General features: G+C 39.6%; 1 protein-coding gene and 1 long non-coding RNA gene across 2 annotated transcripts in view; both read right to left on the bottom strand.

Annotated features, from left to right (window-relative positions):
* Positions 1-838: 838 nt before the first annotated feature.
* On the bottom strand, positions 839-7986 carry LOC311307007. The gene is made up of 5 exons (XR_014630250.1): positions 7902-7986; positions 6952-7487; positions 6804-6879; positions 1871-2011; positions 839-1537 (listed from the first exon to the last, which is right to left on the bottom strand). It is a non-coding gene; the product is annotated as an uncharacterized lncRNA (long non-coding RNA).
* Positions 7987-13872: 5886 nt separating this feature from the next.
* mtf1 (metal-regulatory transcription factor 1) overlaps positions 13873-22977 on the bottom strand; it is a 31892-nt gene continuing 22787 nt past the window's right edge. The window contains exons 7-12 of the mRNA XM_084386084.1: positions 21748-21878; positions 21584-21658; positions 21385-21487; positions 17161-17636; positions 16980-17037; positions 13873-14318 (exon numbers count right to left, since the gene is read on the bottom strand). Of these exons, the coding sequence (XP_084242210.1) occupies positions 14014-14318; positions 16980-17037; positions 17161-17636; positions 21385-21487; positions 21584-21658; positions 21748-21878 (1148 nt within the window). The 3' untranslated portion in view covers positions 13873-14013. The remainder of the gene's footprint in view (positions 14319-16979; positions 17038-17160; positions 17637-21384; positions 21488-21583; positions 21659-21747; positions 21879-22977) is intronic.

The following is a 22977-nucleotide window of genomic DNA, read 5'->3' on the forward strand; positions in this document are numbered from 1 at the left end:
ACACACAGATGTTGAGCTGATGTTCAGTAACTGTGGACACACAGATGTTGAGCTGATGTTGAGTAACTCTGGACACACAGATGTTGAGCTGATGTTGAGTAACTCTGGACACACAGATGTTGAGCTGATGTTCAGTAACTGTGGACACACAGATGTTGAGCTGATGTTGAGTAACTCTGGACACACAGATGTTGAGCTGATGTTGAGTAACTCTGGACACACAGATGTTGAGCTGATGTTCAGTAACTGGACACACAGATGTTGAGCTGATGTTGAGTAACTCTGGACACAGATGTTGAGCTGATGTTCAGTAACTGTGGACACACAGATGTTGAGCTGATGTTGAGTAACTGGACACACAGATGTTGAGCTGATGTTGAGTAACTGTGGACACACAGATGTTGAGCTGATGTTGAGTAACTGGACACAGATGTTGAGCTGATGTTGAGTAACTCTGGACACACAGATGTTGAGCTGATGTTGAGTAACTGGACACAGATGTTGAGCTGATGTTGAGTAACTCTGGACACACAGATGTTGAGCTGATGTTGAGTAACTCTGGACACACAGATGTTGAGCTGATGTTGAGTAACTCTGGACACACAGATGTTGAGCTGATGTTGAGTAACTGTGGACACACAGATGTTGAGCTGATGTTGAGTAACTGTGGACACAGATGTTGAGCTGATGTTGAGTAACTCTGGACACACAGATGTTGAGCTGATGTTCAGTAACTGGACACAGATGTTGAGCTGATGTTGAGTAACTCTGGACACACAGATGTTGAGTTGATGTTCAGTAACTGTGAACACACAGATGTTGAGCTGATGTTGAGTAACTCTGGACAGACAGATGTTGAGCTGATGTTCAGTAACTCTGGACAGACAGATGTTGAGCTGATCAGTTCAGTAATTGGACAGACAGATGTTGAGCTGATGTTGAGTAACTACCACAGATGTCCCATGTTGTTCTTTATTCATGATGTCAAACCTCAGTATTTACGGTTTCTTGTGGGAATGTTTTTACCTTTCTTTAGAAAAGCCAGAGAACAGGAAGAAGAAGAAAGGCATCGATGCTTTCTTACGGAAAATAGTGAAGAAGAAGAAAGCCATCTGTGCTTTCTTTCGGGGAATAGGGAAGGCTAAAGAGCTTCCCACCCTCGGTTGCAGTGAGGTCGATATAGAGCCCTACTGCGATCCCACGGATGTCCGGCAGGATTTATCCGGGTTTGACTGGGCGTCACCAGTTGATCCGTGTCCATCTGGAGTCGAGCTGCCGGTTAATGCAGATCTAAACGATTCTGAGACGTCATCGGTCTCCGGAGAATCCCTCATGGAGTTAATGTCTGTCTCAGATCTATCCAGTTTTGAGATGTTAGCTGAGAGCGATCCGTCTGTCCTGGATCCAGAGTCGGCACCAGATCAAGAGCTGATGTCTGTCCCAGGATTATCCAGTCTCTCTAGTATCGAGCTGACGCCGGACTCCAGTCAGGACGATCCCGACCCATCATCTGTCCCGGGTCCATCAGCAACGGATTCTGTGATTTACACCATTGTAAAAAAAAAGAAAAAAAAAAAGTTACATTAAAGTTAAATCCCTGTAAAATTTACAGGGATTTACTGTAAAACATTTTAAGTTTATTTATACAAAAAATGCTGTTGTTTTAAAAGACAAATCTGGCATCTGTGGTTAAAATAATACATTAAAAATGTAAACAACTTTACAGTTTTAAACTGTAGAAAATAAGAAATGAACAAATCAGAAAATATAATAGCAATAAAACTCTGTAACACTCGCCTGCTACAATTTTGTCTGAAAAGTGAACTTGCTTCTTAAACTTGAAGAACTGAACATAGGAGCTGAATCAAACCTTCAAGATGGAAGAGTTCCAGACGACACGCCACTCATAATCTGTTCCTAGATCAGTGTAAGGACTCTTGGACGAGAAGACGGGATGTTTGTCTTCTCCACTTTAGTGCCTTTCTCTGGGTTGATGGAGGAAAGAAAATACCTTGAGAAAGAAGAAAAACAGGCTACTGTATCAATTATAAAATAGTTTAATTAATAGAAACAAAAACAACACAATCTTCTTTATTCAAGCTGTAAATAATTACATTTGAAGTATTAAAGGGGTCATGAATTGAGAAATTAAATTTTCCTATAAAAATGACTATAAAAATATCCTGTAACCTTCAGAATTCAAAAAAGCTTTTATTGATTTCAAGTTCAGAAAAGGACTTGTTGCGGATTGTAATAGTGCGATGAAAGACCGCCTCTGCAGAATCAAATCAACGCCCACTTCTACATCATCGTGTCTTTGGCCTTTGGCCGTGTGAGATGAGAAGAGAGATACAGGATTAAAAATATCATCACCTTCCAAAGGATATTATTTACCTTCAACTATGTGAATGTCTCAGGAAAGCATAACTGGTTTGTTCAGTTCATTTCATTGTGAATTCTTTGGTAAATCAGCCACAATTTCGGCGCATAGGTTTAGAAAACAGAGGACAGTAATGCTACAACATGCAAGTAACCAGTAACAGTGTTAATTGTAATGCCTGATCTGCGAACAGTGATTTCTGATATGTAAAGATTCATGATATGTTCTTTGTCTCAAAATCGTTTATATTGCCGATTATGCGTCAGTAAATCAAGCCAGTGACGAAATGGTCAACTTCACACAAATAACCAGAAAGGCGATTAAAGCTCCGTCAAAACTGTGCATGCATGTCTGTATTTGTTATATGTGTTTCATGTCTCTGGAATACAATATTCTGATATGTAAGATCACAATATAAGGCACAAGCTGATATGTAATTTTTTTAATGCAAAAATAAATGAGCACTGTGCATTTGTACTAGAATATAGGCTCTAATTTTGCCTTAATTTGTTAAGTAAAAACAAAAAAATGGGTCATATTGAAAATGCATAAAATAAGTAATTTTATGTGCTGTTGACTTCCGCCATGATTCACATTCTTGCACATGAGGATTATTTTTCGTTGCAAGTTTTTGAAACAGACAAACGCAGAATGGTTGAAGAGTTGATTGACAGTATATCATTATCTGCATGTCTCATCCATGAAGATGCAACAACGGAGATTTTTTATGATTATTTATTCAGAAACGCCACAGCAATTTAGTTCGACCTTAACCGTCTGTTCTGCACATTTCACAAGTGACTGCGTCATCAGTCAGGCACAGCTCAATGCCGTTTTTTAAAGAAGCTCCTCCTCAAAGATGCTGCCGTCCCTACGGTTCATAGTTTACAAGTTCACCTTGGGCGTCAATTGCAGCACATGTTCCCGCGTTCTGTGGGCATCCTTGCAGATTTACCACAAGTACACCTTTTACAGAAAGTAACACTGTAAAAGAAATTGTAGCACATCAACTTACTGTATCAGTAGGAAAGCAATAGTTACATAGCTTACTGTATTCGGTGTTTGTCTGCTAACGTTACATTATAAAGCAGTTAGTGTTTCAAAATCAGTGTATAACTAGCTATTAACGTACATATTTTGGAGATTTAAATCGAATTTGACAAAAAAAAAGTCTGAGTTTGTTTACAGACAGTTTAAATTAGCGTTAACGTTAAATCTGCGTGCAGCATCGATGTAATGGTAATTATAATACTCTAACAATAACGGAGAAAGTAAGGAGGAGTTTATAAGGCCGGTCGAACATATAAGGCCGGATAACATTTGTGATAACTAGTGAGCATCACCAAGCCACCAGCAGGCCACAGCATACATGACCCTGGCCGTGCGTCACTCAGAAAACAACAGGCCAATCAGAAGAGAGGCTCATGAATATTAAAGTAGTGGTTGAATGTGATTTCACTTTTTTAACTTTAGCTAGTGTGTAATGTTGCTGTTTGAGCATAAACAACATCTGCAAAGTTACAATGCTCAAAGTTCAATACAAAGGGAGATATTTGCTTTTAAAGAAACCAATTTCTAAGGACTACAGCAAACGGCCGGTTGGGACTACACGACATTCCTCCAGGGTTAGTGACATCACTAACCCCAACATTTACATAAACCCCTCCTCTGGGAACACCATACATCAAGGGGGCGAGGCCATTTTATGTTGCGTTGGAAAAGAGTTGTTGTGGTAGTAAGAGTGTCGTTGCCGCTATGCCGTCGAAACGCTGTTATTTTCACCCAGATTGCAGGTCCACTTTGTTCAGTCTTCCTAAGGACGGTTACAATTTATTTTTAACTCGGTCCCTCATAATTATAATCCAAATGTCTCTCTGTGCTGCACATTTTCCGGAGGAAAGCTTCTTCAATCTACGCGAGTTCAATGCAGGATTCACACAACGGCTTGTCCTGAAAGATCGAGCAGTTCCAACTTTAAAATCAGAAGCTGTTTACGAGCCACAACCTGAAATCATCCGACCGTTTTTACTAGGAGGGACAGAGCAGTGTAGAATAATGGTTAAATATGTGAAAAATAATGCAAATTTTTAAAACCGAAGCATGAACACATGTTACAGTGCACCCCACAAACACAATCAAGCCTCCGAAAAAAGTTATTTTACCACCCCTTTAATTAGAAAGGCCAAAAATCGACCTGTTCTTAGCAGAGCTCCTGAGGAAGGCGCTGTAAAAATAGATTGGGATGGTTTTTGGTGCTTATACTGCAAATATATATTCTTAAGGACATCCAAACCTAAAATAAATCTTCAGAAAGGCGTACAATATGGAACCTTTAAAAAAACACCCATAAAAATAAAGTGTTAAAACAAAGTAGTTTATGCGACTGAGTGCCAAGGCACAAAATCACTTTGAATGATAAACAGTTTAACTCACAATATAGACGGTTTAAGTATATTGCAAAGAGTTATTTTCAAATTAAATAGATGCAAACAGCACTTACAGGTGCAGTGTGTGATTTTAGCGGCATCTAGTGGTGAGGTTGCGAATTGCAGCCAACAGAAGTTACAGTGGCCGACAGGAAGTGATGTCGTCGTCGTCTGAGACAGCAGAGAGTAGCCAGTTAAGAAATGAGGTTTCTTTACAAAGATAAATTAAGAAATTAGGTTTACTTTATTATTCAGTTAAACGATATGTTATTGCGAATATTATTGTTACTTGTTCATCATTGTGTCAGTGTTTTATTCCCTGACTTTAGCTTTAGCTTCTTTGTACGAAGAACAACATAGTGACGAAACGCGTTTGTCCGTTCAGGGCCACCGTAGAAACATGTCGATGTAAGCGGACCCGCGGTGTGTGTAGAGAGAAATGCTTCATTCTAAGCTAATAAACACATAACGGTTCATTATGTAAGGTCTTTATACACCACTGAAAACATAGTTATGTATATGATATTACTAAATCCTCCTAAATATTACACAATACACCTTTAAATCCATTATAGCGACCAAAACAAACCATTCAAGCTTCATGATAGCATGGTCACGAGACATGAGCCAATGACTGATATTACCATTTTAAATTTGGGCCGTTTACAATGGGTTAATGTTTAACAATATGATGTTACAAAATATATACCGGTATTGTAAATGATGTTAAAAAAAAAATGTTAAAAATAATATATTATATATATTGTGTCGAGGGCCGTGGGAGGACGGCGCGAGGCTGGTGGTGTGATTGATAATGAGCACCAGCCTCGTATCTCTCACGGAGGAGCGACGACAGTGAAGAGCGAGAGAGGAACAGGCCTGGACTTATGTTGTGTTTTGTTTCCGTTTTATTGTGACAGCAGTCGTCCGTGAGGGGCTGCTGTCTTTTACTTTCGATTGGTTTTATTTTTATCATTAAAGGAACACTATGTAGCTTTTCAACCTTCATAATATATTTCCAAGACCCTTGTGATGGTACATCGACTTACAATAGGTTGAATGACACGTCTGCCATAGCCTGACGGGGTCTGTATCGCTATTACTGGCACTATGTAACTTCGGGGTTCGGGTAGTAACCCGAGCACAAGAAGAACTACAAAATTCGACTGCTTTACGGCATACGTCACTTCCCCCACCACTTCCTCAAATCTGGACGTGAGCGTTTATACTGTCTATGGACGTGAGAGGCCAACCAGCGTTTGTTTTCGGCTTTCGTGCGTATGTTTTTGTCATGGGGGCTGTTTACACCTGGCCACTTCATGCGTTTTCTCAGATGGGATAGCTATCCGATCGTGAAGAGACCAGGTGTAAATGCCCTCCGAAACGCATTCGAGACGGATTTGAATCCGATCGCTCAAACCACTTCAGGAGGAGCTCTGAGACGCATTCCAGACCAAACTGGACAAGTGTAAATGCATCTGGTTGTTGAAACCACATATGTAAATTGTACTCCTCCCAAAAATGCTAACAAAAATAAATAAATAAACGTGTGAGAGCGAGTTATAGGCTATATGTCATGTTATAGCCAGATATGACGACGCTACTGGAACACGCATCACCACAGATGAGAAGCTGAGCATATTCATCAAGCCAACGTTCAAACTATCGCAAATCAAAGTGAAAGTAAGTCGCAGACGCTTAACACACAATCATCTTCATTAAAAGTAAATTTTACGACAGTGCCAGTATTCCACAGCGACTCTAGGGGGCGCTGTTTGACAAAAACAATTTCTACACAGTGTGCCTTTAAATATGTGTAAATGTTTGCCGGTTCCCGCCTCCTTCTTCCCATAACAACATACCTCGTTACATATATATATTTATATAGCCAAAGAAGAATATCTCTCTGGGAGAAGTTTAGGAGCGCACATCACATAAATATCGTTCTAAAACATTATGTTTTAAAATACATGTTGTAAACGGGGTAAAACACTTACTTACGGTGATTTCCCTGCTAAAAGCCAGTGAAGGAGTGGCGTCACTTCCATCTGCAGACGGGAGCACTCTCACCACCTAAGAAAGTGAAACTCATTAGCACACAGTAGCTTAGAGGATGAATGATCATTGTATTAATGTTAAAATGACCTGGGTTGTGTGTGTCCACAGCACCCCTGGCGGAGGAGAGATGCCAGCCTTGATATTTTAGGCTATGAGGGGTAAACATGTTTTACGGCTTCTTCCCCACAACAAGATCGCCTCACACCAGACCCGTCCTGGAAGCCACGCTGGAGAAGGCCATCTTCAGTGGGTTGAAGGACGTGTGTGTGGAGAATTTCTATGTTGTTTTCCCTGCAGTGCATGATTACATCTTTAGAGATGTAGGTCTCTCTTCAGGAGCATATCATCGACAGTGGTGCTCTCTCTCCTGCCACTCTCCTTGATTATCCCAAGTATTTTGACTAGGGATCTTGTAACTGTGAAGCCATGGTCTGCCATCCAAAAATAAAAGAAATAAGGGGCTCTTCCTCTGTAGGTGTCAGGGCCGAATTAGGATGAGGGAATATACAGTGAGGAAAATAAGTATTTGAACACCCTGCTATTTTGCAAGTTCTTCCACTTGGAAATCATGGAGGGGTCTGAAATTGTCATCGTAGGTGCATGTCCACTGTGAGAGACATAATCTAAAAAAAAAATCCAGAAATCACAATGTATGATTTTTTAACTATTTTTGTATGATACAGCTGTTATAAAATGTTTCGGCAGCGACTTTCAACATGTTTCCTATAACATCTGACGGTTATGTTTTACGTGCCGTGAGAAAGTCACATAAACCCCGCAAAATCCGATCAGATCGTTCAGACTGAGACGGATTTCCAGAAATGCGATTTAAATAAGACTTCAAACCACATATGAATGTAGCTTGAAACTGATTTGTAAAGATCGGATTTCATGTGATTTTTAACCGTTCACACCATCTAAATCTAATCTGATTTGGACTGACAGACTGAACGAGGCCTGTCTAACGTTAGTTGTCTCCCCAGGTCTGCAGTCTGAAGTGTAACTAATATAACCGGCCATTTTAAAAGCAGACTTACTGAAATCATCTCACTGGAACAAACGGCTGGGAGTCTCTGTCCGGATCGGGGTGAAAGAGGGAGAAATAAACAGACACAGATATATGTTTTGTGTATGACCTGGAAGTATTTATTCAGCGATCGGCGGTAAAAGTTCATCTGTACGGAACATGGTTAACTTAGTCTACGTATCGCGAGTCAGAGAAAATGTCATCTGTGAAAAAGTTTCGGCTCGTTTAGACGTGCACAGCATATCGGTATAAAATCAATATGATGTTATAAAATACATATAAGTGAGATTAAATACTTACTTTCGGCGTTTCCCTGTTAAAAAGCAACTTCTCGTCTGCTCCGCACCGCGAGTCAAAGAAAAGGTCTCGGAGAAAAGTTTAGGCGCGCACACAGCACATACACATCGTTATACACTATGATGTTATAATATGAATATCGTAAATCAGATAAAAACACTTAATTTCCTCAATTAAATTTAACTCAATTAGTTTTCCGTCCTCGTATGATCCGCATCGCTTGTTTGAGACACGTAACGTCACTGTGAAGCCCCGCCTTCTTTAATCATCTTGACATTGATGAGCGCGTTGCTAATGTTACACTCTTGTTTTATAGTCTATGGTTGTACAGTATCAGTATAGTTTTGTTTAATGCCATGTCAGCATCTGCGGCTATCTTCATGGCAAAAACTGAATTACAAAAGTTACATAACATACAATAAAAATAAAAACCAAGCAAACTGTAAAATAATAATAATTAACAAAAATACAGCAATTAATATTATACACGAGTTTTAACATTACCATGTAATAAAAATTCTACAATCTTACTAAATAAGTCCTCAAGTGAGCTTGCTTGCTAATGTTACACACAAACCAACCATCAGACAGCTTCCCTCTAACTATCAAGCCCCGCCCACACGTGACGGGATTGGTCACATGTTTGTGATGCAGGAAACAGGGGTGTTTCTGAGACTGTCTTTGGTTCACTGCAGTTTTAAGGAGAAAATACTCCGCAATGCTGTCAACTTATGAGTTTACACATGGTTTGTCTTAAAGTACATTAAAAACACCACATAGACACATAAACAACACTAAAAGCTGGATTTTCACCACAGGGGGACATTAAATGACTTATGTATTTAGATAATTCCACTGTGGTGATTTGGTCTTGCAAGAACAACTAATTCAGTGTAAATACTCCAGGTGCATCCTGTTAAGACCAATAAACATAATTAACTTGCTGATGTAATTAATTATGACTGATGAATTATATAATTAAGACTGACTGCATCTGGATGTACAACCAAAACTAAAAATGGCATCAATTGCAGGTAAGATATTTTCATACATTTGAAGAACCATTTCATAGGTTAATATATTTCTTCTAAATGTCCCGCTTCAGGAGAACCTGAAGACACTATTACCCAGGAAAAAGATCTACCCACAGATCAGGTAAATTGCATGTTTTTGCATTTACGTTAGAAAACCACATGTATTTAATTCTTTGTTTAAAACAGTGTCTGTCTGAGAGAAATCTGGAGGCTCTCGATGCCAAAATCTCTGACAGACAGGAGCAGATCTGGCTCTGCAACACCATCATGAACGACCTGCTGGAAATCCAGAAAATAGTTGCTGTAGGTGTTAATGTTGCTTTATAGAGTTGGTTTTAAAGGGCTTTTTCAACTCCACTCATTCAAGTGTTTATTTTGGTAGGAAAAAGGCCTTGAGAACACATCATATCCAGGACCAGATAACTGAGCAGATTATGATTTGAAATATGTGTGTGCGTTTATAAATAAAATCTTGATGTGAAAGTGTTGGGATGTAACGATTTCTTTCTGAAACAAGAAATAAAGTAACAAATCACACAGGGTTTTACTGGTATTGTATTGCTTTTTGATTCAAAAAGTTATTACTTTGCCATAATACTTTATACAAAACAAGCATATGAGAAATTTTCACATTATACATTCTTTAAAAATACAGATCTTTACAGTTTCCTCACACTCTGGGTATCAAAAGCAGTCATTATGGAAGCATTTGTGACTCGACTAACATGCCGGACCAGAAGATCAGAATTTCTGAATAAATATCTTCTATGAAAAGCAACTGTTTGATAAGCTATTTTTGTTGCACTGAAGGACCAAATCATAAGTTAATGCCTTCAAAAGACCCACGTGTGAATGAAAGCGTAATGATGATGATGATGATGGCACCTGACGAAGGTGGAATGATTCAGAAAAGCACGGATTCAACATGAAAAAAAGCTGATCTTGAAGGTCAAGCGAGTAGTTTTTCACCATTATTTCTCCAAAATTAAAACAAATGCATGATTTTTATGTCATGTGAGTGTCAAAGAAATTACATAAAGCAGCAAAAGTTCTCAACAGGAATATATATATATATGTATGTATATATAAACATTGCAATGCCCAGATACAAAACAAAACAACAGATTAAGTCACATCAAACATAACTGTACACAACACAACATTTTGATGGGTTAAGAAAAAAAAAAGGCTTTTAAACGTGAAATATTCAATGCAACAGGACAGTTTTACTTTATGATGACTTGCATATGCTAAATATGAACGCTGATGCGTGAACATGTACAGATGGAGTGGGTTGGTGCTCTATGACACATTGCATAGTTGTTTCTGTTGATGAATAAAAATTGGCTTCAGTCGAAATTAATCTTTCATCCTGTAAAGTAACTAGTCCTATATGAAATGTCAACAAACAATAAGGTCAGAAGCATTATTATTATTATTATTATTAAGGTACGGTTGATCATGTTTATCGGCTGGATAAGTGCCGTTCATTAGGGAAAGAACTATAATGTTCCAGTAATAAGTTTGCACAGCTCATGGATAAAAAGAAAATGTAGTGGATAAATAAATCAAGGGATCAACACTGAGGGAGCGACGCACGGATTCTAGCGTAACGACGACCTCACGCTGTTATTTGGCACTGGACAGGAAAAGGCTCAGTGTGTCTCCACAGCCGCTTCTCCGTCGGGATCTGAAACGGTGAGGAATGAAAGAACTGGAGTTGTAAGGCAGTCCTCGAATTACAGGATCTGTGGAGAACTACACACTGTACACACAGCTGACAGTGAAGGCAGTGCAGAGGCTCGTCTCTCATCTCACACACACACTTCTGTACAAAAATACAAATAAAATCTAATGGCTTAAACATTTATCATTTCAAATCTACTATATATTTACATTACGGTCAGCTAGAGTCTTTACAGCAGTGGTTTATAGGAGAGGGGCGAACGAGCGCAGGCTGAACCGGGGCCGGGTAGTGCACTACACACACACACACACACACTCACACACACACTCACTCACACTCGCTCACTCACTCACTCACTCGCTCGCTCACTCGCACACACACACTCACTCACTCACAATTACTCACTCGCACACTCGCTCACACACTCACTCACAATTACTCACTCGCACACTCACAATTACTCACTCGCACACTCACTCGCACACACTCACTCAACTCACTCACACTCGCTCACACACTCACTCGCTCACACACTCAATCGCTCGCACTCACTAGCTCGCACACTCACTAGCTCACACACAATTACTCACAATTACTCACTCGCACACTCACAGACTCACTTAATCACAATTACTCTCGCACACTCACAGACTCACTTACTCACAATTACTCACTCGCACACTCACAGACTCACTCACAATTACTCACTCGCACACTCACAGACTCACTCACAATTACTCACTCGCACACTCAGACTCACTTAATCACAATTACTCTCGCACACTCACACTCACTTACTCACAATTACTCACTCACAGACTCACTCACAATTACTCACTCACAATTATTCACTCGCACACTCAGACTCACTTACTCACAATTACTCACTCGCACACTCACAATTACTCACTCACACACTCACAGACTCACTCACAATTACTCACTCACTCACAATTATTCACTCGCACACTCAGACTCACTTACTCACAATTACTCACTCGCACACTCACTCGCAAACTCACTCGCACACTCACAGACTCAATCACAATTACTCTCGCACACTCACTCACTCACAATTACTCACTCGCACACTCACACACTATCACTCACTCACACATACTCACTCACTCACTCACTCACTCTCACACTCCTGTCACTCACTCATGCACACACCAACACACACACACACACACACACACACACACTATCACTCACTCACTCACTCACTCACTCACTCACTCACTCACTCACTCACTCACTGAAACATACTCACTCACACACTATCAATCAATCACTCACACACACTCTCTCACACTCTCTCACTATATACAGTATTTATATATACTGCTGCTTGTTCTTCTGAATCCCTGAGCGGGTCATCACTCACAACAGAGACTCGAGGGTTTTTCACGAAAGGAAAGTGCAGGGAGACGCGACGCAGAAAACACTGCAAACTGTAACAACCAATGAGAGAAAAGAAAAGAAACCCAAGCACATGCCCGTCACAAAGGCAAGATGACAGTGTCTGATTCCATCACAGAGTTTCAAGAGTTCATATTTCATCCAAAAATCAAGAGGACATTTTTTTTTTGTGCATAAATAAAAAGAAAAATTTAAATCAGTCTAAATTCAATTCAGTTGAAATAAAAAAAAATGTTTACATGACATTTTCTTTACATTAACATGATGAGAATCGCGTATGAAATGGTCATTAATAGCCAAAATATTCTAAACGGTTCGTTTCTTTATGCAGAAAAAACCAAAAACCTTTCCTATCTTTCTTTTGATTATGGGAAATATGACCCAAAGAATTTCTAGACAGGTTTCGTGAGATCCACTTAAAGTATCTTGCTCCGCCCAGTTAGGGGAGCGAAAACTGATTGAAAATGTGGGAAAGAGAGCTACATTAATCCAACAATTGAGTATTTTAATAAATTAACATATATCAAATTAAATACTAAGTTATAGGCAGCCAAAACAAACCTCTAAATTACATTTAAAAGGCAGGTCAATGTCCATCGCAGGTCATCCAGACTGACAAACCGTCAAATAAAACATCTCAAAAATCACATTATCATCATAACCACTGCAGCCTTTCCAATAAATTACACATCATAAAATACTTCAATGTTTCAATGTGCAGGACTTTACGTAGATGACTTCAGACCATGATGAAGACCTTACTGTTGAAGTCTCATATATATATATATATATATATATATATATATATATATATATATATATCCCATGATCGATCTAGTGGATTTCAAGTTTAAACTTAAGTACAGCATGTATGCCTCGTTTTATACGGTGAATCTCTATAAGCAAATGTCAAATAGTAATAATACGCTATTGGGACTCAAAGTTAGGGCTGCACGATTAATCGCAATGAAACCGCACGCGATTTGGCAAAGGCTGCGATTATTTAATGCACAGTTTGTGCAGCGGCTGATTGGTAGTAAATGGTTCCCCCGCAGAAGTATGATAACGCACATCATTCCAGGAAACCCCTATGGGCATCATAGTATCTCTGTATCTGAATACACAGAAGATTGAAACGCTTTGACTAATAAACACACGACTGCCTTATTCTCTTTGAGAAGCACACCATCTCACAGAAGGAGGAGCTCAACTGTCCTTATGAGGTGAGTTTGGAGTAAAAGCATGTTATTAAATGTTGTCTTTTGTTGGACAAGAGCTTCATAAATACTTTTTGAAAAATGCATGAATGCTTTTGCTTTTGGTCTCATAAATGTTTGGAAAGATGTGTTGCTTTTTCAAATGCACGTTATAAGTGACAGTGACTCAAACCCGCAGTGCCTTCAGAGTGAGCAGCGTTTACAGAGCCGATCATCAATGACAAGCCTCGCATAACAAATAATCACAGCCTTTGCGATTTCATAATCGCGATAAGCCAATTAAATTTAAGTGCGATTACATGTAAATTGCGATTAATCGTGCAGCGCTAACTCAAAGCATTGTGAGAAGCTGAACTACTCTGCCTGGTGCCCTAAACCGCTCTGCCTGCCTTAAAAGTGCACCATAAACCACTGGTTTGGATGGTGTGTGTGAGATACGCATCTGTACACGGTACAGATGAACCTCTAGGGGGCGCCGCTGGGGAACTGGTCCAGCAGGGCCTCGATGTTGGCCGTGGTCTCCGGGCTGAGCAGATCCAGGCCGTCGGTGGGGGGGTCAGGGGTCACCGGGTCGGGGATGGGCTCTGATGGAGGATCCTCAGGGAGAGATGGAGGAGCAGGAGGAGGTGATGTGGTCTTGGTCTTCTCCACTGAGGAGACAGTGCTCTTGTCTTTAGCCGAGTCTCTGCAGGCACACTGACACTGGCAGGACTCCTCCTGCTTGATGATGATCACCGGCAGGCTCAGGCCGATCTGCTGCACTGCGTTCCCTGAAACACAAACACAGCTAGCTGTGATAATCCACATTACTGTTGAAGTAAAACAATTTAAAGTTGACATATTATGTCCCTTTTTCACAAGATGTAATATAAATATCTGGTATCTCCAGAATACGACTGTGAAATTTCAGCTCAAAATTCACCACCAGATAATTAGTTATAGCTTAAAGATTGTTTTTGATCATGTTCACTGAAACCGACACTATGCTCCGACAGAACAACATAAATCAGCCGGTTTTAGAAAAAGACCCCGCGCTTCTACCTCCACCTGGAGCCTGTTATTTGTTTTGCAAAAATCCACCGCTGCCGGTTCTTCTGGTCCAATCAGCGCAGGGCTGTGTGAGATCTGACTGTCAATCACAGTTCGGGCACACGCCACAGATCCCCCCTCCCCCGCGCACGTTACAATATCACATGCACACGCCTGAAGTTCGCAGGTGTGTTGGATTGTACGAAGCGTGATGGAAAATCTACTAACAAGCTTCCAATTCCTCGGTTAACAACCAGAGCTAGGAGGTCCAAAACAACCAAGGAAAAGAAAATGATGCTTTGATGGTGAAGAGACTGGTGCGTTCACAGAAGATCTGGTGCACACGCACTGACGAGCACAAACTCGATGGGAGGGTGCTTGGTGGCAGTGGGGGAGGGGCATGAGAGTTGTAAACATTCAACATTTTGGCTAAGTCCCCTCAATCTGCCAGACTTGCCGACTGCAACTTTAATATTGTTATTAATATTTATATTAAACGTGCCGTTTTTGTGTTTGTCCCTTTAAATGCAAATGAGCTGTTGCCCAGCCTCCTTTCAGAAGAGGGCGGAGCCTTTACACGAGCTTCAGATACTCCAGCAATAACAAAACAGGCCAATCTTACTCATCAAAATCTCAGAAATAACCAAACAAATAAACAGCCAGCTGTGACAATCCGTATTACACTCTGTTATTGGGCTGCACCATGATGATCTTGGTTATCGATGTATTGGCCAGTAATCGGTATCGGCCGATTAAAGCTATTATTTTCAATATCGGCAGATTGATTAAAAACAGCCGATGATCAGAGACGATTATATCCTGTCAATCAAAAGGGTGTGGAAAAACGTGAATTGGACAAATACATACAACAGAACGAAATACACATTAAACAGTGTTTTAAGTTTTTCATGAAGATGTACCAGAGATATTCAGATAAATATTACCCTAGGAGGGAAAAAAGGAATAATCAATCAAATGCAAAATAACTGCATATAACGCTGCATAGTCTTACTGTACACATTAAATATAGATTAATCCTTATTAAAGATTTATTTTGTCATTTGTTGTTTGATTATCATTAATGACAGACTGCAGCATATATTAGGCTGCTGTCACTTTAAGAGCTGCACGGATCTAATATACTGTTACACGCGTTTTCTTTCTCAACTGTGTACGTTTACTTAAGACAAAACCCCCTGTGTTTACATGAATACTCAGCTATTTTTTGCAGCAGACTGCATTTTACAACTCTCACTTATTAGGGTGATTTGGATGTTAAAGGTAAGGTATGTGAGATTGACAACTAGCGGTTGAAATGGGTACTGCAGTCCAAATTAAAAATATCGGAGATCGTTGTTTATTTTAGATGGATACCAAGGCTTTTTAGGTCGGGAAGAATCTGCAATCTCTGACCCAGTTTGTTTGCTGGCTTCCATATTGCTGTGTTTTCCGCCAATTGGCAACCCGTGGTGGCGAAATACTATTGGGTAAATTTCAGAGTAAAATAACTGGCTGTAGAATTGTTTTTTAGAGAAACGAATATGTAAACTCAGCATGTTTCCTAAATATCTGCAAACATATTATGGTGTTTTTATGCTTTAGTACAGTACAAAACTTACATACAGCACCTTTAAATCAATTATGATTAATCGCACAGCCCTAACTGCTCTAGTAAAGGTTGTCAATGACCTTTTACTCCTCTGGTGATTTGGGAAATCTCTTCATTCTCTTATTACTTGACCTCAGCTCAGCTTCTGACACTGTCTGCCACAAAAACTATCTCGCCTTTCTTAGATTGGCATCTCAGGTGTGGCATTATCCTGGTGCTCTTCATATCTCAAGGATAGGCAGAACATCTCAATGACAACTACAGTATCGCTGAAACAGGGTGTTCCCCAGGGTTCAGTTCTCGGTCCGTTATTATTCACTATCTACATTTTGCCTCTTGGACAGATTATTCATCGTAATTGTTTTTATCACTGCTATGCTGACGATACTCAAATTTACACAGCTTTGCCAGTCAGATTCTATCCACCAGACTGGCTCGTTATCCTAATGTGTCAATGAATGGAAAGAGAGAGCGTGTGCACATGGTTGCCAGGTTGGGAAGATTAAGCAGAAAATGCATCTATTCAACAGAAAAACCCTGATTGGGGGATTTAAACCCTTGATATCTGGCAACTCTGAGCATGAACTCTTGGAGGCGTGTTACAAATGCAAGCCAAATAAATAACCAATGGGCCAATATGGCAGACGATTACGCTTAATCGAGAAAAGCAGAAACTAGAATCGCAATTACAAATTTAAATAGCCCTACTCAGTTGTCATTTTAACTTTCAGTTAAATAAACAGAAACAGAACTGCAAAAACAGCACATAACATAGCAAAATATTCAATCATACCTGAATGTCCACTGACTGGTATGGCTGTTGTAAAAAAGACTTTCTCTACTTTTGGACCCTGAAAATAAAAACAGTATTTTGTCAACCAACAAAAAAATGAGAAGAATAAATTTGTGGCATTAATTCAAACACTAACTGATAAAAAACCACAGATAAAAACCGTAAAGCTAAAGCTAAAGACCTGTTGTTCTGGGTTCTGCTGCGCACTGGCGGCACTGCTGAGGATCCACTGCAGGTTCTGATCGGACATGACGATACTGGGCTGCAGGCCGAGGGTGGGGGCGATGGTGATCGTAGGAGGAGGAGGAGGAAGAGGAGGCGGAAGAGGAGGAGCCAAAGGCACTGTGTGTGTCACCTCCGCGGTCACGGAGACGCTAGTCGCGGTCGACCCCGGCTGAGCCACGAAGAGCGGCGCGACCGAGGGAGCCGGTGGAGCCGATGGAGCGGATGGAGCTGATGGAGCGATGGGCACTTCTGGCGAGAGTGATGAGGTGGGCGGAGTCAGTGACGAGCTGCCGGCGGCAGGAGGCGGAGCCGGCTGTGAGGTGGGCGGAGTCTGAGCCTCAGGTGATGTGATGGGGGATGAAGAGGGCGGAGGGAACACGTCTGAGGCTGACGGAGGACACGAGTCCAGGCTGAACACCTCACCGGGGTGATCTGGAGACACAGAGGCGGGACACAGGTCAGATTGAGGGAAGGCACATGGGATGATCGGTCATTCCTACTAGGCAGCACGTCACAAGTTCCCTTCGTTAATATACTGGTTACAAATTTTAAAAAGAAAAACATGTCATCAAAATATCACCATTACATCAACTTTTTGTTAAAAGTCCAAGCACGTCATTTACACAATTCAATTAAACAATCATGTTTTAAGATGTCGCTACCATTCTTTAGCTTATTGCTAAATTTTTTTATATGTTTCAACTAGTGCTGTCAGTTAAACGCGTTAATAACGGCGTTAACGCAAACCCATTTTACCGGCGTACATTTTTTTATCGCGAGATTAACGTTCTCTTTGGCCTAGCAAACTTTGTCGTTTTTTTCAAATGCTGTTGCAACAACTAGTAACGTTAGAAAAACTACAACACCACACCGGATCTAGCTAGACCGGACAACAAAACGACAGGCACGCCGCACACACTTGTTTGGGCTTGCGAGTCGGCCGAAGAGTAGTAGGCTAACGTTACGTTTAGGCTAACGTTAGGCTAACACGAGCGCAAGACGCCAAAATGAATGCCAATAAGATTCTGAATGGAAAGTTTACTTTTAAAAAATTGGCAAATGGTTCCATTGACAAGACCAAAGTGATCTGTGTGTTGTGTCGTTGTGAACTGAGCGATCATCGCAGCACGTCCAGTCTGAAACACCACTTGACGCGAATGTGAATTCTCTGATGCGATTATTTGCTCCGAGTGTGAATGTTAGTGTGAAATTGAACACTACAGTATATGCCAATGTTGTTTCAACAAAAAAATAAACATTTGCACAAAGCAAGCCGATCCACTTTACCATGTTAATAAAAGCATTAAAATGAAAAAAAAAAAAAAAATGGGACAAAAAGAAATCAAGGGACATTTAGAATAGATAAAAATGTGCGATTAATTGCGAGTTAACTATGACATTAATGCGATTAATCGCCATTAAATATTTTAATCGTTTGACAGCACTAGTTTGAACACATTGATATTGCTAGAATGTTGATACCCTGTTTCTAATGTTTTTGCACATGGGTAGCATGTTTTAACACATTGTTAACAAGTTTTCGCTTGTTGCCAGAATGATTTTTAACACGTATACCATATTTTAACATGTTTCAGACATTTCTTAGCATGTTCTTAGTGTGTTTTAACACACTGACAGTGCTAAAATGGTTTAAAATGTTGTTAAAATGTTTCTAACATGTTTTAGCATGTTGCTAACATGTTTAATGGTTTAACACATTGATATTGCTAGAATGTTTCAACATGTTGATACCATGTTTCTAATGTTTTTGCCCACGGATAACATGTTTTAACACATCGATAACATGTGACACTTGGTTACAATGTTCTAACATGTTTCTAGCATGTTTTAACACACTGACAGTGCTAACACGTTTTAAAATGTTTCTAACAAGTTTTAGCACATTGCTAACGTGTTTAATATGTTTGAACACATTGATATCGCTAGCATGTTTCAACATGCTGATACCATGTTTCTACTATGTTTTTGTGGTTACCATGTTAAAGCACCATGCTAATATGTTTTAACAATTGCTAGCATGATTTAACATTGTAAACGTTTCACCAAACTGCTACCACATTGCAAACATGTTTTAACTTATTGCTAACATTTTTAATGTTTCAACACACTGATATTACTAACATGTTTCAACATGTTGATACCATGCTACTACTAAGTTTTTGCACATTGGTAGCACGTTTTAACACATTGATAACATGTTTTCGCTTGATGCCAGAATGATTTAAATGAGTTTTAACACAGTATTAGCATGTTCCTAGTATGTTTTAACACACTCACAGTGCTAACATGTTGTTAAAATGTTTCTAATATGTTTTTTGTGGTTACCATGTTTTAGCACCTAGCTAACAAGTTATAACAATTGCTAGCACGGTTTAACATTAACGTTTCATCATATTGCTACTAAGATCCTATCATGTTTTACCATGTTGCTAACGCTGACAGTGCTAGCATGTTTTAACAATGTTAAAATGTTTCTAATTCTTTTAATTCATTAAAATTATTTAAACAGATTGCTTACATGTTTCCTATGTTTCAACACGGTAACAATATCAATGTAAAACACGTTGATACCATGTTTTCGCATGTTGCCAGAATGATCCCGATGTGTTTTAACATGTGGTTACCATGTTTTAACAATTGCTAGCATGATTTCACTTATTGTTAACATTTCACCATATTGCTACCACGTTCCTATGTTTTACTATGTTACTAACATGTTTTAACAAATCATTGGAACGTTTTAACAGGTTTAACACATTTCTAAAAAAAAAATTAACATGTAGATAGCATGTTTTAACACATTGATAACATGTTTTCGCTTGTTGCCAGAATGATTTCAACGTGTTTTAAGATGTGGTTACCATGTTTTTAGCATTTCTTAGCATGTTTGCTAAAATGTTTTAACACATTGACATGTTTTAACCCATTTCTAAGCATGTTCCTAGTATGTTTTAACACACAGACAGTGCTATCATGTTTTAACACATTTATATTATGTTTTAACACATGAGTAGCATATTTTAACACAGAAAGTTTTAGCATGTTGCTACCAGGCTTTAGCACATTGCTTACATGTTTTAACTAGTGCTGTCAATTCAATTATAATAAAAACAAACAAAAAAACAATCACACATCATGTTATATAACGGTAGCCAAAGGTTGCCAGGAAAAAAACGCGCGCGTTAATTTTACTGCGTTAATTGCGTCAAATATTTGTAACGCGTTAAAATGAAAAAAAAAAAATGTATTGCAAAGTTAAAGCATTAATTTTGACAGCACATATTTTAATCATGTTCCTAGCATGTTTTAACACATTTCTAGAACGTTTAACCATGTTGCTAACATGTTTTACAATTCCAAAAATAAAAAAAGTGCACTGTAAATACCTTAATGATGCACTTAATTAATGATAAAATGAAGAACTATGGACACTTCATTCACTCGTCTGTCGCAGACTCCAATACTGATGACTGATGACAAAACCTTATAATATGCATAACTGCACGGTAGAGTACATAGTACAAGTGCATTATTACAACTATTGTTAACAACCAAGTTTTAGCACATTGGCAGCATTTTGTAGTACATTGCTATCATGTTTTAACACCTTGATAGCATGTTTTCAACATATTGATATAACTTTGTTAACGGGGTTTCTAGCATGCTTTAACACACTGCGAATGTGTTTCGAGCAAGTCTCTGAAGGTCTGGCATACACAAAAAAAATTTAAAATTATAATTTCCGCCCAAGGCACATGCTTATTAAAGGGGCGGGGCCTGGTTGAGTTAGTAAGTAGTGTGTTGAAACTGGTGGTAAGGCGCGGGACATTTCCCAAACACACTCGAAGCGCTCGACCAATCACAACACACTGCTCCAGCCGACCAATCAGAGCACAGTGTGCTTTTCAGAAGGAGGGGCTTCATAGAGACAGGAACTAAACAGAGCGTTACTGACAGACTGGGAAGAGAGGAGCCGCAACAATGGAGAATATATGGAAAAATAATGAAAACCTGTTCTAGTGGAGCCCAACAACAACATCAAGACTTTGAAAAAGGTCCTCTTTAGGACATGCTTATCCATTTTTAAAAGTTCAAAGCGTACTGCATAACAGAAGTGACTCGAGTGTCTTTGAACACAGTGAGCTCTAAAGGTTCTTGCCTGTGGTTTTGGGGTCGTCCTGGCTGACACTGTTCTCAGGACTCTGGAACATCAGCTCAAAGATTCGTATGGGGGTGACGCTGTTCAGATCCAAACCCTGAGACTGAGACATGAACATGTGCTGAGATGCACTCTATGTATCTGGGAGACGACTGGAAAAAAAAAGCTCTGTGTAAAAAAAATGAGGGCGCAAACTCACATTGTGGTTCTCCTGGAGCTCAGAGTCAGTGGAAATGAGGCTCAAATCACTGAGGCACAGCGAGTGATTCGCATCCTGCGGTTGAACAAGGACAACAGGACCAATTAAGTCCACGGTCACAAAGTGTTGGTGTAATAAAGGGCAGTGAGTGTGTGAGTGAGCACCTCTGACAGCGGATGAGCGCTCACGGTGAACGCCGGGCCTTTATCGTGACCCCGGATGTGGCTCTTCAGGCTGTACTGAGAGCTGAAGGTCTTCTCACAGCCGTCGCTCGGACAGAAAAACGGCTTCTCTCCTGGAACAGGGAAAGAGACGGTAGAGGAAGAAATTAGGGATGCGATGATAAGAAAATTTTGGCCGATACCGATAAGTCTTTATATTTGAAAGCTGATAACCGATATATTGGCCGATAAATCTAAATCCAAATTTTTATATAATTTTTGAGAGCCTTTTGTCACCATTAAAATCCATGCCCCAAACACACAATTATAATATTCTCATTATAATTTTATGTAGCCGATATGACACGTTGCATTTAACTGTGTTTTCCTTTTTTCAAGTTTTTCTGATCATAATTCAAGCAATTCAAAACCATCATGTTGAACAGCTGCATCTGAAGAGTCTCAGCTGGAGGAATAATCCATTATTTATCGGCTTTAATATATCGGCTAAATGTTCTTATCAGGCTGATAACCGATAACATTAAAAATGACCATATTTTGGCCGTCGCTCGGACAGAAAAACGGCTTCTCTCCTGGAACAGGGAAAGAGACGGTAGAGGAAGAAATTAGCGACGCACCGACAACCGAAATTTTGACCGATAACCGATAATTCTTATTTTTATATAAATTTTGAGAGCCTGATTACAAAAACAAAAAGTCTCATCATTAAAAGCCATGACCCAAACACACAATTATAATGATGTTCTCATGATAACTGTATGTAGCCGATATGACAGATTTGCACATATGCTCGTACAGATGCTGTAAAATACTGTGACATTCCAGGATTTCAAGCACTACTTTTTGGGGTTTTCAAGATAAATAGATAAATAAACTAATAAAACAAAATGGTACAATAAAGTGCAGCAGATGCAATAACAGTAATAACTTTAACCATTGAAAGGATACTAAGGCAAAGATATCGCTTTCTTAATCAAACTGATTTTCCGCATGAATATATGATTGACCTGAAGAATGAAAGCTGAATCATATACTTGGATATTTATATGAGCAATATCACACTTAAGCCCCTTTCACACAGAGATTCCGGAAAATACACGGATAAAGTGACCCGGGATTTGACCCGGGTTCGTTTGATTTTGGTTCATTCACACTGCCAGTGATTTTCCGGAATCAGAGAGCACGTTCACACACAACCCGTGTATGTCCCGG

Source organism: Rutilus rutilus (assembly GCF_951802725.1).
Source record: "Rutilus rutilus genome assembly, chromosome: 17".
Taxonomy (NCBI): domain Eukaryota; kingdom Metazoa; phylum Chordata; class Actinopteri; order Cypriniformes; family Leuciscidae; genus Rutilus; species Rutilus rutilus.